The following is a 13,458-nucleotide window of genomic DNA, read 5'->3' on the forward strand; positions in this document are numbered from 1 at the left end:
TAAGTCTACCTGCAGCTGAAAACAATATTGGATTGGTTTTGTAAATTAGGCGTTACTTATAACAGTTGCACTCTTTTCAGAAAATGAATGTATAGCAATTAGCATGTATGAGAGCCACTTTTCTTCCTCAGCTCAGAAACGAAGGGCCACCAAATTCAATAGGGGAACAGAAAGGAGGGAGGAGGGAAGAGGGAGGAGGGGAAGGAAGAGGAGGAGAAAAAGAAGAGAAAGAAAGAGAAAGAAAGAGAAAGAAAGAGAGAGAAAGAAAGAAAGAAAGAAAGAAAGAAAGAAAGAAAGAAAGAAAGAAAGAAAGAAAGAAAGAAAGAAAGAAAGAAAGAATCCAGTTATAGGCATTGTTACCGAGAAACCATTTCCCCCAATGATACACAGATGGGCATCTTTCAATCACTTCATTGATCACTTGCCAACAATGGAGAGAATTTATGGTTTGTTTCCCCAGCTCAAAATCGGAGGATAGGGAGAGAAGCCCTGCTGAAGTCCAGAGAATCCAGAGACAGCAGCCCCAGGACAGAGATTGTCCACAAATGCTGCCCCTGTAGAGGGAGACAAACTCAAGGAGGGAAAACCATAACCCAAGGTATTTCTGCAGATGCACAATGGTACCTTCAGATGGGAAAAAAAGATCAAGCAAGTTCTCCTTTTAGGTTCCTTAGTATAGTACAGCCTTTCTTGTCATTGTACATCATGTATATAATGAAATTAGTTTTAGCCTCAGTGGTGCAATCCAAAACAAAAAAATACAAACAACATAAATAGTATAAAGAATAATCTCCATGCAAGTAATTAGGAAAACAAGAAAAGAAGAAAGAAAAAGAAAAATTAGTCATACGTTTCTGCGTGTGAGTGGAGTGATTGTGGTTGTGTTTAAGAGTCTAAAGACCCAAGGATAGAAACTATTTTTAAACCTGCATATCTCCCCGCGGGTATAGACTAGTTTTTTTCCTACACTCTCCATTGTGACAGCAGGAGGTCAAAGCCTCAGCGTCTATCTTGGATTCCTTTCCTCCTTGCTCAGCATTTGATGAAGGAAAAGCTACACCTGTGGAATTAAAGCATACCAATCTGTGCCAGGTTGCAAATAACTGTACTGGAGATGAATAGCGATGGATTGATTGATTGATTGATTGACTGATGGGTTTCAATGGGACTCTGGGAAGTTTGCAAAATAAATCAATACACATCAGAGCTGTACAATAAAACCTCTGTGGTGCTTCTGTAAGATAAGCCAACAAATCAAAATAAGAATGAGCTTTGTTTGTAACCAGCCACCTTCTGCTTAGCATGGTCAGTTTCTGAAGCTATCCCCTGTTGATAGTTTGAATTTCAGTCTGTAATGCACTACAACTATCTACTTACATACAGTAATACATAAACTTTCCCAGAATACTGGGTTGAGTGAACCCTGGTTGACTATCAATGGGGGTCCCCGTTATCTCTGAAACCGTTGAAAATGTGGAAGTTTTATGCATAGTGTGGAATAAGGTATTTTCTCTCTGTCTCTCTTCATCCTAGAAGCACAAACAAATATGTAGGTAATTGCTTGGATGACAGATGAAAACAGTCACAGCAGAATTGCCGAAGTTTTATTCACGGAGCTTCACCACCCCACTAAAGCAGGAAGGTGAGTCGAGAATAGAAATAATCGGATTTCTTCCACCTGGCTTGGCTGCAAGCCGGCAAGGCTTTGGAGCATGAAAAATATGGCAAATATAATGTCAGCAAATGAGGTGCAGAAGAAAGCAATATTTTCTTTAAAAACAGAGTTGGATGGGACCTTTTAGGTCTTCTAGTCCAACCCCCTACCCTGCCCAAGCAGGAGACCCTATACCATTTCTGACAAATGGCAGTCCAGTCTCTTCTTGAAAGCTTCCAGTGACGAAGCTCCCACAACTTCTCAAGGCAAGCTAGTCCATTGGTTGATTGTTCTCACTATCAGAAAATTTATCCTTATTTACAGGTTGAATCTCTCCTTTTACAGTTTCCAGCCATTATTCCTTGTCTGGCATTTTTAGGTGTTTTGAGAAATAGCTTGACCTCTCTGTGGAAGCCCCCCAAATATTGGAAGACTGCTGTCATGTCTCCTGGTCCTTCTCTTCACTAGACTAGCCAGTTCCTGCAACCGCTATGTTTTAACCTCCTGTCCCCTGTATTTGCTGAAATCTCTTCTAATGAACAACCAGTAAAAACAGAAAGCCTCATCCCTCCATCGTCTCAGCTACTGCTCTGAGACCAAACACTTGAAATGCCAGAGACTGTTGCACAGGCAAACGCAAATCTTGTTTACAAATAACAGCCGCGATCCTCACTATGAGGACCAATTTCACCCACTGGCATCTTGCTTTTGCCATCCTCCGTGGCTTAAATCTCGTTAATCCAAATGCGATTTTCCCTCCTCCCGCATTCTACCTCTCGGTTTGAGGGAACAATAAGGCCTCCCCGCCAATTTTGAGGTTCCCTATTTCTATCTCTTAGGAATGGGATAAACGAAGGGTGTGTGTGTTTGTTATGCTTTGGTCTTTAGCAGCAGCCTTGCTTGCTCGCTTGCAGTCCTCATGGGACCCCAGCAGCCCCGCTTAACAAGGGGAATTCCAATCACTCGTTAACGCCATGAGTGCACTGATATTGTTACCTAGTTTGGGTAACGAAACGTCTGCAAGACACCAACCAAGCTCGGAGAGCACCAAGGGCCCCTCCAGGGGAATTCCTGCCGGCCAGATCAGTTGGTCTACAGTTTTATTTTATTTTATTTTTTCACAGCACCGTTCCACAGGTTCCGGATGGCTTGGGACACGAGGGTGACCTTTTACTAAGCGAGTAGTTCAGGATTGGAACCTGCTCCCCCTTCCCACCTCCCGCGGTGCCTTTTGCTTCGGCCTTTGCGTTCCCAGAATCCTTTGGCTCGTTCATCCCATTTCCTGAATCCATGGACCGCCGCTGGAGTAAGGAAAAAGACGAGGAAAGTGAAAGCAAGGGTCCTTCCCCACTCTTTATTTGGCCAACGGAGGGCGGTAGGGGTGGGGGGAGAGAAGGGGGAAATTGCAGGGAGGAGTAAGAAGAGATAATACACCTCGGAGCGAGCTGCTTCTGGTTCTATGTGCCCTATCAATATGAATAGGATAGTATCCCTCCTTGCTCGCCGTGGCCATTCTCACGCGAATGCAATCCTCTAGACCGATCCGACCGTTCCACGCTTGCTTAGCCTCACGCTGTTCCAACGGCCTACCGGGCGGTGGGTAGAGCTGCAAGGGGACTCGCCAGTCTCCAAGATTGGGTAAAACTTCTGCTTTCCAAAGAATTGGAGAATTTTGAGGTCCAAAATTCGTTGCCTTCTACCTAACCGGCTCGTTTCGTCGGGAGAAAGGAAATTGCTGCGTTAGCTTCCCAAGCCCTTCTTAAGAGAAAACGGCGTTTCAGGGCTCGGGGAGAGCCGAAGCAGACAGGACAGGTGCTCCGGCCGAGGGGAAGCACCCAGCTGTCCTCGAGTCCTCCCGTTTATAGAGCTGCAAGTTCAAATCCCGCGGCTTCAACGGGATTCACTGGGGGTCAGATCCGCTTTCTCTGGAGACCAGATTCAAGCCTTATGGGGACTTAAGGAGAACAGTCACACGCAAACACCTTTACACACGCGCTTTCCAGTTACGTCGGACTACATTGTCCATTTTCCTCAGCTGGAGGGTTCGCAATAACCGGCTTTTCTTGTTCTGGGGCAATCGCAGCACGTGACGCATAAGAGACAGCGCGTCTTTTAAGAGCCGCAAGAACGCTTAAAACTCCCCCCCCCCCCACCGCCCTGCACTTAGAACTGCTGTGAAGAGTTTCGGAAGCCGTTTCTCTGTTTCTCTTTTCTTTCTTTTCTGAACTTTTTTCTCTTTTCTTGCACTTTTTGCTTTCTCTTCGATTTTTTCCCTTTCCCTTTTCTTCCTTACTCTATGCCAGATTGTATTAGTTTATATATATAAGAAACCCAATATTTTTACTGTTGCCTTTGTTATATTTGTGTTATATTTGTGCTGATAAATAAATAAAGGGAGACTAGTATAGATCTATTTCAAGCTATTTAGCTCTCATCAGCTAGCCAGTAAAGTAATCCCAGTAAGGGTATGGCTAGCTGATGAGAGCTAAATAGCTTGAAATAGATCTATACTAGTCTCCCTTTATTTATTTATCAGCACAAATATAACACACACACACACACTATATATATATATATATATATATTTATATACTATATATAAAGTTTCAGTAAAATCATACTTAAAAACACCTTCGTTCTCGGCGTATCGGATTTCACACAGCCAGAAAAGAAGGAAGAAATTCCTGCATCTTTAAAACTGTCAGAATCAAACCCCCCCACCCCCACCCCGGTCTCTACTTTGCCTGGGTGTTCAACAAAGTGTAAAACAGTGACGAGTGCTCCTTGGCGGCATTTAAAGTGGTCTGCCTAATTTGGTGTCCTCCGGATGACTCGGGTTAATCTCCCATTATCTTTAGCCAGAGCACCAACGGCCGAAACAGAAGTGGGGAACAAGGAGTGGAGGGGTGGAGACTTTGATCTAACGATGTTTCCTTGCTAACAACCTCAGCCACCCTCCCCCTCCCCAGTGCGGGGGCTTCTACAATCCCGTGGGATTTCTAACGTGGCAGCCGTTCATGGGCCGCTTCCAAGCAAAGGCCCCCAAATCGCTTTCTTTCCCCCTTTCTTTCGGTCAAGGAAGTCCTGACGCAGCTCCCCCGAAGTGGCGTTTTTGGACGCCGCCTAGGACAGGGGTCACCAACCTTTCGGGCTTCAGGGACCACTAAATTCATATTTTAAATGCCCCGGACCACTATTATGATTTTTTTTAAAAAAAGATAAATAGTATTTAGTGCAATATAAAAATGCAAATAATTTTTCTGCAGACCACCAACATTTATCACCAGTGGCCTAGGAGATTCTGTGGCAGAAAATCAACCCTAACCCAAACAGCTGGATGCTGAAAAGCTCACTGGACCGGATGCCGGAGAAAAATATCCCAGCGCTCAGGCGGAGCTACTGGATGAGAGGCGGTCGGTCCGGGCAAGTCCAGCCGGGGATGGGGCGGGGCTGCAAACGGTCGGTGTAATTAAAATCGCGACCCGGGTCACCTTGGATGTTTCTCCCCCCATCCCCAGGCAAAAAGCGGGTGTTTTAAAAGCTTCTCATCCCAGCGAATGAGCGAGTCTCATCCTCCCGCCCCCTTTTTTGGCTGGCCCTGCCCCCTTTTTGCGAGGGGCAAGCATCCTTCGATGCGGCATCCCACCTCATCCCTCCCAAGCAGCACGTGGCCTCGCCTGGCTGTGTGTGGGGTGGGGAGGCTGAGCATGGGAGGATGGGCTCCCTTTGGTGGGAGGGGGCAAGCGGAGCTGAAAGGAGCCCCATGAGAGGGAGGGGCGGCCTTTAGCTCCTTTGCTCCCCCCTTCGGGCTCCGCGCCTTCCCGACCGCTGTCAACACCAGGCTCGTCTCCCGCGGCCTTTCGGTCTCTCCTTGGGCCTTTCCCTCCACGGTCCTTCCAGGGCGATTTTCCCAGACTCCAAATGGTCCTGCCGGGGAGCTTGGCTGAGGGGAGGTGCAGTCCAGCCCTCCTGGAGAACGCCGCCTTCGGTGGGAGCTCCTCTGACCTGCCAGTCTGGTTTGGGATTCTTTTTAAGCACTACCGTTATTTGGAAGGGTGGGTTTGTTTTTCATGATACAATGAGGGGGAAGCTTTCAGAAGCTCCGCTCGTGGAGCACGTGGCGCAAGCTTCACTCCCGAATCTGAGGACGCCCGAGGACGGCGCACCCTTGACTTCAACCAGAACCTCCTTGGCGTCTCGTCCCTCGATCGGTTCCAGTTTTAGTTACTCCGTGAATCTTTTTTCCTGGTCTAAGAAAGCGAATTGGTTTCTTTCTGTTGGGGAAATGGAGAGGGAGAAGGAAATCGGGCCTGCTCGCTGGTCCTAACTTTTACATTCCTTTCCCCGCCCCCCACTCGGTGGTGTACTAACCATTAAGCAAGCAGAATAAGCACGTGCTTAGGGCACCAGGCCCAAAGGGGGCCGCACAAAGTTCAGAAAGAAAGAAAAATGAAGATTTGAACAGTATGCACAAAGGAGGGGCACTAAGATTTGTCAGTGCGTAGGGCACCAGGGAGCCTTAATCCGCCACTGCCCCCCCTCCCAATCTGCTTCACTTCCTCCTGATCGCTCGGAGCCGAAAGAAACGGGGGGTCAGTCAGAGGAGGAAGGGGAGTTGGCTCTTTTTTTTTTAAAGCCCAGTTCGGAACCAGATCTATTTTTGACCCAGCCAGGATCACCAAGCAGCGCCGTGCCAGCTCTAAAGTCCGCCCGCTCTTCCTCGGGGAGTCAGCTGCTAAAAGACCCGGGGGCGGAGTAGGCGAGGGGGTAAGAGGGACGGCAGGGGGGGGGACCCCCTAAACAGGGAGGGAGAGTTGGTTGTTGCTTGAAAAGGGTGGAGAAAGGCTTTAGATGATCCCCAATCAGGCCTCTGCCTGGAGTAGAGATGTTCTCACTCCAGGGGCGATCCGGTCGAGAGATGCTTGCATTCCTTCCCCGCATCACTTTCACCCCGGATCACAGAAGGACAGATGCTCCTTCCCGGACTGGTCGGCTGCTGCAAGAGAACGTCGCAAGGACAAAGCTCCCTTTCAGTGCTTTCTCCGCCTTTTGCCAAGAAGTCTGTCTGTCTGTCTGTCTCCCTCTCTCCCTCTCCCTTTGTGTGTGTGTGTGTGTGTGTGTGTGTGTGTGTGTGTGTGTGTGTGTGTGTGTGTGTGTGTGTGTAGGGGGAGCTTTACAGAAGCTCCTCTCTCGAGGCCCGGAGCTTTGATCAAACCGAACTAATTACCCTCGAGTCTTAATTAAACTCCTTTAGCAGTGAGATCCGTGTTTTGGCAAGCAGACAGCAGCGTTTGGTAGTTAGACAACACCCGCGCCCGGCTAGGCTTCTCAAGGACCCGCGTTGGCACCTCTGCTGCTCGGCTCACCTACCGAGGTTGGCGGGCCGGGCGACCCCCAGAGGAATTCCCTTCCCTCGGCTCCTCCCTCCCCTTGCCAGGCGGGAGAAACAGCCACCCGTTTTTTCCGTTTTAAAGAGGCGAACCAACCACTTTTATTTGCCACCAAATCCCAACCCCCGCTCCCTGTTTTTTTTTGTTTTCTTTTGCACGTGCAATAATCATAATTATAATAATTTAAAAAAATACAACTGGAAATTTCAGATCCGTACAAACCTCCACAAGGGGTAGAGTGGGATGAAGGAGAGGAAAGGTGGGAAGGAAAGGAAAGAAGGAGAAGCGACCCACAACGGAGGAATCGAGAACCCGAGGGACAAACAGAAGCGACCAGCAGGCCAAGTCAACCAACACAGCGGGTGATAAAAATCTCTATATACAGCAAAAGGAGTTTGGAGGGAACTCCTAAACGGGAATTGTCAGACCCAAGGGGACCACAGCGGAGGCCTCCAAGAAGGAGATGTGGGAGGGATTCCCCCGCTCGAGGGTGCACTGGAGCAGGGGTCTCCAACCTTGGCCAGTTTAAGACTTGTGGACTTCAGTTCCCAGAATTCCTCAGCCAGTTGGCTGAGGAATTCTGGGAGCTGAAGTCCACGAGTTTTAAAGTTGCCAAGGTTGGAGACCCCTGCACTGGAGTATTTCCAAAGTCTTTTAGTGACAAAAATAGATCTTTCTCGGTAAGACACACAAACCTGTACACGCCTCCATTCACACACGGGGTCCAGGGAAAACGTCGGGACTGTCCTCGGGGAAAGGGACGCCGTAGAAGGGATGGGACCACCCCAGACCAGAAACTTATCGCGCTTTCCCTTTTTTCCCCTTTTGGACTGCCTTTTTCAGGTCAGCCCTTTCTGAAGCGCGGGGGATCTGCCGGGATACTCAAGCTAATAAAGGCAGCGGCCATGGAGATCGGGGGAGGGGGGGCGCGTTGGGTACCCCGTTAAAGAAGCGCCCTGATGGTTCAGTTTCGTCGGAAAAGAAGCACCTTCTTGGCCTAGAAGGGCAAAAAAAAGGCCTGATAGCTCTTTTTTAAGGAACACGTTTCATTTAGAGGCGTAACGATGCGGGAAAAGGGCTACCGGGCCCCTTCAGGAGTTCGGTGCACCCTTTAAAAGAATCCGCTTTTCAAGGGAGACGAGCGAGATCCGCATTCGGATGTCGGGATAAACCGTGGACAGAACGAGACCGATCCAGGTAATTCAGACAACCGGGAACGAATTTCTCTTTCGGGATCTATCAAGGTGGGAGTGATTTTGCTCTCCTTCTGAAGGACCAAAGGGGGGGTTGTTTCTAGGAAGGAGGGGAGTGCACCCCCTTCGCTAGTGACAGCGAAGAGCCCAGGGGGTTAGGATGCCCGAAGTATTTGCTTCCAGGAAACGCTTCTGGGGGGACAGCAAACTCCCAAGGGCCAGCTCAGGAGCCCGCTAAGTTCCTAGCCAGACAAACACAAGACTCTGGACTTGGGGCGTGTCCGGACGGTCTCACTCCACCTTCTCCAGCTCCGACACTTGGAAATAATTGATCCTCGAAAATAAAACTAGGATCGAAAGTGCTTCCTTCCTAAGCGCGCGCCTCTCCTATTGCTCCCTACCGGCTGCCAAAGTCGGGGGCGGGGAGGAAAGGAGACGGGAAAGGAGACCATGAGGAAAGACACGCACTCTGACATTCAACATGTTGTCACCAGCACCCCCTCTCCTTATCGGGTGAGCTCAAGCGCCACCAGCCCGCAGAGTCAGCCTTGCTGCTCCAAACACACATGCACGCATACATACACACACACATGCAGGAACAACCGAAAGAGAGAGAGGGAGGGAGGGAGAGGGAGAGATTTCCAAGGCCTCCGGGTTACAGAGTGGGCGGCGACTCAATAAATACATGCCCGGAGCGTTGTCCTCCGACAAATCGTGGGGAGGGTGGGGGAGCGGCGGTTGCAGTCTTTTTGCTCCCCCCGGCAGCAACCAAGGAGCCAAAGTCCACGGAGTCCCGCTGCTTCTGCCAGCACCAGCGCGGCTTCCTCGGGAGCGGGAGGCCGGGGAGTGCAGCCGGAGAGGGAGGAAGGGGGCGTCACGGGCGGTGAAGCAGCGGCGGCGGCGGTAGGTCAGTCTCGCTGCCGCCGCCGCCGCCCCCGCCGCCGCGAGGGAGCCCCAGAGGGGCGCCTCCGCCCCCGCCGTTGTCGTGCAGTTTGCGGACGTGTTTCTTGAGGTCAAAGTTCCGGCAAAAGCCTTTCCCGCAGGTGGGGCAGGTGAAGGGCTTCTTGTCGTTGTGGGTGTGCATGTGGAAGGTCAGGTTGTAGACCTGGTGGAAGGCCTTGTTGCAAATGGTGCACTTGAACTGCTTCTCACCGCTGTGGGTCAGCTTATGGTTCTTGTAGTTCCCTAGAATAGTAATAATAATAATGATGATGATGATGATGATGATGATGATGATGATGATGATGATGATGATGCAAAATCACCACCGGTCAATTACAAAAGCCAGCTTTACGTGGAAGAACTTCCAGTCTTTAATACTATAAGGTGTCCGTATCTTCCCTTGGCAGGAGGATAAAAATGCCCAATCCGCTTTAAACATTTGGATGGTTGAGATGAACTATAATAATAAAACAAAAACGGGGATGCTGTAACTCATCCCGGTTACCGTCTTCAACGGGTCTGCACCTCGTATCTTAGCCAGCTTTCGAAGCCCAGTCCCGCCTTATCAACCAGCATTCACACAACCTAATGCACTTTATGCCCTGCATGCAGGTTTCCCTCGTAACAAATAGTTAAATTGGGCTTCTGGGATTGTTTGCCTGCAACTCTTGGAGCAGAAAATTTCGCCACAACGGAACAGAATTTCACCAGGTTCAGCTGGAACCCAAGCTCAAAAAGCCCAAATCGGAATCTCCCAAAGTTTTGGGATTAATCAATAAATAGATTTTTTGCGGGATCCAGAAGGTTCCCCAGGTAGATGAGATGAAATCCGTTTTCCTTAGCATTCTATTTCTGAAATACCAACCCACCCCAGCGGAATCAAGCCAACACAATTTAACAATTTTACCCCCCCCCCCCCGTTAAATCAGGGGTGCAAGGATGCGCAGGGACATTTTGTCTGACGTGGCAGTAAAAGAAATAAATTAGCTTTTTGTCAGAACAAAGTTTCGAAAAGTGGCCTGTGAAACTTTCCAGGGAAAGTAGCGTACATGTTTACATAGCCGTTGTAAACAGTGGGGTTTAATCCTAAACCGCTAAATCTGGTTTTAGGATTTTAGCTACAATTTAGCTACAGATCCGGTTAAAACGGCAACGGATATTTTTTTTCTCAGAAGAAATGGAGGAATTAAAAAGAGCAGGACGAGTAATTTTCTCAACTGGCACAGCCACTAAATTTAACTTTGTTCTTTGGGGAATAAATCCCATTCACTTTTAAATTATTTTTCAGTAACTGAAAAAAAGCCTGTAATTTTAGACATTTCGGAATCGGAAAATCGTTTTTCCCCACCCCCCCTTTTTGCTTTCTCAGAAAGGGATAGTAGACTGGGAATATATTTCTCAGACTGCAGTACGAGACTCACGGTAACTTTGAAGTTCGGGCCCAATAGTGGAACTTTTTTCCAAGAAAGCATCCTTTTTTGTTCCTTGACTTTTACTTGCCGAATTACACTCGCAATCATGCTTAACATTGTAAAATCAAATAAATTTCTTATCTACCCGCCGGATTAAATACATAGAAAAATAAAACCTTAAAGATTTTAGATATAAGGCAAAGCCTCATTGGTTTTGTGCAGACATGGATAGTAACGGTTTCCCACATCTGGAAAACAAACGACATAAACTAATTTTTTTTACATTTGCAAATTCATATGATGTATATTATTTTCAAATATATACTATTTTTTTTGCATTTACATTTTCACAGTGCCGTTTCCCAAATTACCCTTCTCCAAAATCAGACCCGCTGAATTCCAGGTCCGCGCCTGGGAATGGTAGTTTTTAGGGCAGAATCTGCTGTTAATCAGGCCTCCCACCAGAAACCAACCGCCAGAAGCCCCCCTCCCCTCCCACCGGTTCCAGCTGCAGGCTCCGTTTTGCAGCGGTAACTCCCAGCCGGTCCTTGTTCGGCCCTCTATTCTCGGCGTTCTGCTTTTACCTTTTTGGTGAAAGCCTTTTCCGCAGAACTCGCAAACGAAAGGCTTGTAGCCCGCGTGGATCCGTGTGTGGGTGTTCAGCGTGGAACTCCGGTTAAACGCTTTCCCGCACTGGTTGCACTTGTGGGGCTTTTCCTGTGGGGAGAAAAACGACATCAAAAGAGGATCCGCGTTCAGACCAGCGCGCTCAGGAGGAAAGGGGGCCGTACCAGGGCCTGGTCACCCCACGGCTGTAAAGAGCAACAACCGCGGGCTTGAATCCAGCCGCTGGTCTCCTCTGCCAGAGGCTCGTTGAAAGGGGCCCCACCCTCCCGAAAGGGAAGCAAAGGGGAGGGGAGGAGATGCGACGGGGCTGGCTCCGAAGGGGAAATCGGTGGCCTCGGCGCCCTCGTGTGCCGGGGACCTCTCGGGGGACCGAGAATCGAGTCGCGCCCTCGAGAGGTTGTGGGACTAAAATGGATTTAAGGACGCGCTGTCCAGCGAAGAGTCTCCTTTACACACAACACTCTAAAGAAACGAAACCAGATTGTTAGAAGCACAGTTCGCACGATCTGCCAGCCGCACACAAACTTAGTTCACACAACACACGTGAAGAGAAAGACGGAGTAGGTTTCCCAAATGCGGCCTTAAGGAACCGGTGCTCAAAGCGAGGCCCTGATTTCAAGCGAGGCCGGGAGATTTGGGGCCATTTTTCCCGAGAAAAGAGGGGAGAACGAGGGAAAACGAAGCAAGACAAACGAAGCCAGACAAGAGAGCCCCCATTCCTTCGCCTCTAGACACCCCCTGGCTTCTCCCTCTCCTTCTGTCTCAGGCGAGGCGAGCATCGCGGGGCAGAGGGAGAAGGAAAAGCCTTCAGAACCCCGAGTGGGAATAAAGGACAGGAAGGGCCGCGAATCCTGGGGGGCTCTGGACCTTGGCCAGCCGGGCGAGGAGTTTCTTGGGGTCGTGGGCTCACCGGGACGCCTCTGAGCCCGGCCCCACGAAAGAGGCCCCGCACTGGAACCGGGCCGGGAACGCTACCTGGGTGTGGATGATCTTGTGGCGGCAGAGGGTGCTGGCCTGGCGGAATCCCTTGCCGCAGACCTTGCAGATGAAGGGCCGGGCGCCCGTGTGCACCGGCATGTGGCGTGTCAGGTTGTAGTGCGCGTTGAAGACCTGCAAGAGAGAGAGAGAGAGAGACAGGCGCGATTAGACGGGGCGGTTTCCGGAGGGGGTGGAGGGGAGGCGGGGGCCAGGCGCGCGGGTCACTTGCCTTGCCGCAGACCTCGCAGGTGAAGACCTTGGGCTTGGCGCTGGGCGAGCCGCGGCTGAAGTCGGCCGACACCCCTTTGAAGGGCAGCTTCTCCGAAGCGAGGAGATGAGCCGCGGCAGCTGCGGCGGCTGCGGCGGCGTTGTGCAGCTGGGCCTGCGCCAGGTCCTTGAAGGCTGCCTGGGAGAACTTCTCCGGCCCGGACGGCAGCGTCTGGAGCTTGTTGCGCTCGGCCAGGTAGGACTTGGGCCCCGTCGAGTCTTGCAAGGCAGGCGCCGGCAGCGACGAGCCCAGGAAGTAGGAGGCCACCGGGTGCAGGCTCAGGCCCGGCGGCTGTGGCTGTGGCTCTGACGCCCGGCTGAAGTAGCTCAGGGCGCCCAGGGCGTGGAAGGAGGAGTGCTTGATCACGCGCGGCCGGACCAGCTTGTAGTGGGGCGGCGGCTGCGGCAAGCTGAGCGAGGGCTCGCCGGCCTGGGGCTTGAGGCTGAGCGCGCAGCTCAGAGCGGACGATGCGGAGGAAGAGGAGGAGGAAGAAGGCGGCTCCAAGGGGGGTTTCCTGGGCTCGGAGCCCACCTTGGCGAAGGGCTCGTAAGCCAGCGGCACGAAGGGGATCATGCAGGGGATGGAGGGCCCCAGGCTGAACGCCGGTTGCTGCTGCTGCGGCTTCAGGTGCTCCGCCGCAGTGGCTGCAGCCGCTTTGGGGGTCCCGCCGCCCCCTTGCAAGAAGTGGGGCAGCAGCGGCACGGCTTGGGGCTCGGGGCCCGACCTGGCCATGATGCGCTCGATGGAGAAGGCCAGGGGCTTGGGAGCGCTCAGCATGTTGCCCCGCGCCACAGCCAGGGTCTTGGCCGCCGTCGGGGGGAACTGCTGCTGCTGCTGCTGCTGCCGGCTCTTCTCCATGGCCGGCGTCTGGCTTGGGTCAGCGCGGTTCGGGATGCTTTGGCCCCGTTGCGCCCGGTCACAGCTCGACAGACAGGGAGCCTCGCACCGCTGCCGCCACCGCCGCCACTCTGGAAGCCGACCTCAAGCCCTCCGA

The 13,458-nt window shown here is 51.3% G+C and overlaps 1 protein-coding gene across 1 annotated transcript; it reads right to left on the reverse strand.

Annotated features, from left to right (window-relative positions):
- Window positions 1-1,191: 1,191 nt before the first annotated feature.
- FEZF1 (FEZ family zinc finger 1) lies at window positions 1,192-13,241 on the reverse strand. The gene is made up of 6 exons (XM_032221844.1): window positions 12,426-13,241; window positions 12,194-12,328; window positions 11,176-11,308; window positions 9,218-9,422; window positions 2,156-2,209; window positions 1,192-1,234 (listed from the first exon to the last, which is right to left on the reverse strand). The coding sequence occupies exons 1-6, from the start codon at window positions 13,239-13,241 to the stop codon at window positions 1,192-1,194; spliced, it is 1,386 nt and encodes a 461-aa protein (XP_032077735.1).
- Between the last annotated feature and the right edge of the window lie 217 nt (window positions 13,242-13,458).

The sequence above is a fragment of the Thamnophis elegans genome, chromosome 7 (assembly GCF_009769535.1).
Source record: "Thamnophis elegans isolate rThaEle1 chromosome 7, rThaEle1.pri, whole genome shotgun sequence".
Classification (NCBI taxonomy): Eukaryota; Metazoa; Chordata; class Lepidosauria; order Squamata; family Colubridae; genus Thamnophis; species Thamnophis elegans.